This window comes from Austrofundulus limnaeus, unplaced genomic scaffold, assembly GCF_001266775.1.
Source record: "Austrofundulus limnaeus strain Quisiro unplaced genomic scaffold, Austrofundulus_limnaeus-1.0 Scaffold353, whole genome shotgun sequence".
Lineage (NCBI taxonomy): Eukaryota > Metazoa > Chordata > Actinopteri > Cyprinodontiformes > Rivulidae > Austrofundulus > Austrofundulus limnaeus.
Window position 1 is genome coordinate 279596 of NW_013952755.1, and position 3707 is coordinate 283302.

A 3707-nucleotide genomic window follows, 5' to 3' on the forward strand; every position below is an offset into this window, starting at 1 on the left:
GTGTGTGTGTGTGTGTGTGTGTGTGTGTGTGTGTGTGTGTGTGTGTGTGTGTGTGTGTCTGTCTGTCTTCCAGGTGTTTCAGAAACTATCTGAGGAGAATAAAGGGAAGGTTCATGTGTTTTACTGCGGCGCTCCGTCTCTGGCCAAAGCCATCAAGGCTCAGTGTGAAAACTTTGGCTTCAAATTCTACAAAGAGAACTTCTGAGGACGTCGCCTGCTGCTTCACCTGTTTTTATATTGTTATGAGGACCATCATCTGACAGATCGCCGAGGACTAAGGACTGGGCCGTGGTTCTCCTGAGTCCAAAATGTGTTTCTGTGGGTTTAATATTAGCTTTATTTATAATTAAAGTACTAGCTGTTCTAAAGGAGCCCTGTGAGATTCTGACTTTAGTGTTGTCAGTGAATCATCACCACTTCTGAGAAGACACAAATGTTGTAACTAATGTTTAAATTATTTCAAGAGAAAGTTGTCAGGATCATAAACCAGTCAGTTCTGTTAGTTTCAGCTCCTTTGTGTTTTCTGCCAGCGTGAATTCTGTAAATAAAAACAAATCATCTTCATCATTCAGCCTCCAGGTCTGTCACAGATCAGTCCTGCAGGAGGGAGTCCTGCCCTGAAGCTTTCTGTCCAGTTTCCAGCAGAAATCACTGTCTTTGCTCTGGTTCTGTCAGAGAAATCACTAACCTTACTGACCCAGAATGCACTGAAAAAAGACTGTATGTAGATTGTTTTTGTAACGTTATTTCTGGTTTTGGTCTAAGTTAACTTTCAGACATTTTCACACACGTTTTAAAAAGCACAGCTCTTATTTACAGGAAAAAAGACATATTAAAGAAAATTGTTTAAAATTTGGAAACATTTTGTGAAAATGTTTTTAACATACAATCCAGTTATGTATTTTCTGATTGTAATAATAAATATTACACTAAAAGCAGTTAAAGTATTATTTTATTTTATCTTTAGCAGAAAAAGATTGATTTTAAGTCATGAAAACTACAACAGCTGATATTTTTGAAACCATTTAAACAAATTTCCAGGCTTTGTAGTCGATTCAAGATCAAATTTTTGATGGTGAAATTAGATTTTTCTACGAGTTTTATATTATTATCTAAGAAAAATTAACACATAATCTTTTATCACCAAAAGTAGATGTTTTACACTTTGTGTGGATGTTTTAATACAAAATAATCCCCATGTTTAGGACGGTGTCACTCGGCGCTCTGCTGATAAGCCTGCGTTAGCCGCTTGTTAGCAGCTAGCTGGTTATGCAGCAGCCGAGTGTCTTCGGGTAGCTAATCAAACATCGGTCCAAAGCCTCAGAACAAATCTCGGGTTTAGGGTTCTCCTTTCTAAAAATGAATGTTAGTCGTTGAGTTCAACGACCGGTGCTCAGCAGAAGTGCCGTGAGACGCGGATGTTTCCGTCAAACTTAATGGTTCGTTAGCGGCCGCGTTTCCCGTTTTTTGGCCGAGCTAGCTTAGCAGCTAACAGAAGATAGCCTGTTAGCATCGGCTGATGGCGGAGCTGCGGAGCCGCTGGTGAAGAAAAGGTAGGTCAAAAATATTTGCGATTCTAATATGTTTTTTGTCGAATACAAACCCAGCATTTTAAATTCTAACTTTTATAATATAATGTCAAACTATCAGGGTGTTAACGCGATTTGACATTTAGCCGATTCTGTCTGTCTTCGAGTGAATTACAGAGGATTTTATCTGCCATCGATCTATCAGCGGGTTGAAAACAGGATTTTATGTTCTGTAAATATGATGTTTACTGATGTAGTTAAAGAACAATTAAATATAATCTTTAAATGAGTGCAGGCTACATGTTGGTAAAGGTTAGCTCTTAAAACCGGCTAACATCACCAGATTAATATGCTAGTTAAAGGGTAGAAACGAGTCAGTTAAAGGGGTTAGTTATATGTTAAAGAAATTTTAGTGAATGGTTAGTTAAAGGGTTTAGAGAAAAATGAAAGAAGGGTTAGTTAAAGGTAAAGAAGGGTTAGTTAAAGAGGTTAAGGGTAAAGAAGGGTTAGTTAAAGAGGTTAAGGGTAAAGAAGGGTTAGTNTAAGGGTAAAGAAGGGTTAGTTAAAGAGGTTAAGGGTAAAGAAGGGTTAGTTAAAGGTAAAGAAGGGTTAGTTAAAGAGGTTAAGGGTAAAGAAGAGTTAGTTAAAGATCAGTGGTTCTACTTATACCAGGCTGTGTTTGGGTCACCTGTTTCAATAAAGCATTATTGAAGAGTTTTGTGTGATAAACTGCTCTTTGATGAAATTTGGTTTTAATAAAAAAGAGCAGACTTTTGAACAGATTTATTAACTTAGTCGATGATGTTGCAAACCAACATATTGAGTTTGATCATTTCTCCTTCTCAGTCTGAAACTCTGAACCTTTTCTCTCTTTCAGGATGTTCACTCTGATTTCCTTTTTTGTGGAATTGTTCAATGAAACCTTCAGGTTATAAGATAAGATAAAACTTTATTGATTAAATTTCTAACCTTTCATTTTCATCTAAACACTCAGGTTTTTTAAAACAGACATAGAAATACAGATGATGTCATAACTCGGCCTTTCTGGGTGGAGGAAAAGGAACAAAAGTTAAAAGCAGATTTCTTTCAGTCAGAAACCAAACTCCAACAGTTTAAATTAAACTTTTTAGATTTTGACCCACAAAGTAAAAGCAGCAGAGCCCTGAGCCCCCACCTGTTGTCGACTGATAAATATTGTTTTCACAAATAAACAAGAGCATAAAACATTAATTTTTACAGTAGTTTTGTCCATTTTAAGTACACTAATCTTACAATTTTTGTTGCAACAAATGCAAAAAAAAGTCATTTTTGGTGTACTTAATTCAGGAAATATTTTCAGGGCCCCACTGGGAACCACTGATCTAAGGGTTCTGTTGGTGTCGTCCTGTTGTGATCTTCATCTCTCACTGGGATGAAGATCAACACCTCCAAACCTGACGCAGGGGTCCTCAGCTGGACTGTCTTCTCCGGGTTGGGGTGAGGTTCTGCCTCTAAAGGAGAAGCTCAGGTACCTCTGGGTTTTGTTAATGAGTGAGGGAAGAACAGAGCGCTGCAGCTTCAGCGGTGTTGTGGACTCTGTTGTGATGAAGATGAACAATATATTTCACAGGGTTCCTGTGGATCCTTAAAGTCTGAAGGCCTTAATTAGCCTTCAAAGGTTTTAAATCAATCTTCAGAAGTCTTAAAAATGTTTACATATAAGTAGGATGACTGTAATTCAAATAAAATATTAAAATAATTGGTAACATTTATTTATTCTTAAAGTATTCCCATTCAGATGTTCCCTTTTGACATCACTTCCTGTTATTTCACATGCAAATATCTCAACAACTGTTCATCTGAGCAACGTGAAATTTGTTTTCTAATATGTTAATAATGTTGTCTTTCCAAAAAAGCATTCATATTTCTTACAAACATTTTACATCACAGGTACTTTAAGGTTTTATCTACAGCAAGCTGGGGTTGAGAACCCACTCCAGGTCATAAAACTCCAAATTTTTGTTTCATTAGAGGATTTTGAAGAATTAAATTAAGTTTAAAACTGACTGTTAAGAATGGTTTTGCCATATTTGACGAAAAAGCAGTTGGATATGAATAAAAACAATTGGTCTATTAACAATATTTGAATATTTCAACTAAAAATACTTTGATTCATGAGTTTCAGGCACAGTATTATTA

The 3707-nt window shown here is 36.3% G+C and overlaps 2 protein-coding genes across 4 annotated transcripts in view; both read left to right on the forward strand.

The window, feature by feature from the left end:
• Nucleotides 1-938, forward strand: part of nox5 (NADPH oxidase, EF-hand calcium binding domain 5) — a 14173-nt gene extending 13235 nt beyond the window's left edge. For all 3 annotated transcript variants that reach the window (XM_014023000.1, XM_014022999.1, XM_014022998.1), the window contains one exon: nucleotides 74-938. In XM_014023000.1, coding sequence (XP_013878454.1) covers nucleotides 74-205 — 132 coding nt within the window. In that variant the 3' untranslated portion in view covers nucleotides 206-938. The remainder of the gene's footprint in view (nucleotides 1-73) is intronic.
• A 334-nt stretch (nucleotides 939-1272) lies between these two features.
• The window catches only part of ambra1b (autophagy/beclin-1 regulator 1b), a gene marked incomplete at its 3' end in the record, with an annotated part of 21733 nt that continues 19298 nt past the window's right edge, over nucleotides 1273-3707 (forward strand). Inside the window, 1 exon segment of the mRNA XM_014023005.1 lies at nucleotides 1273-1553.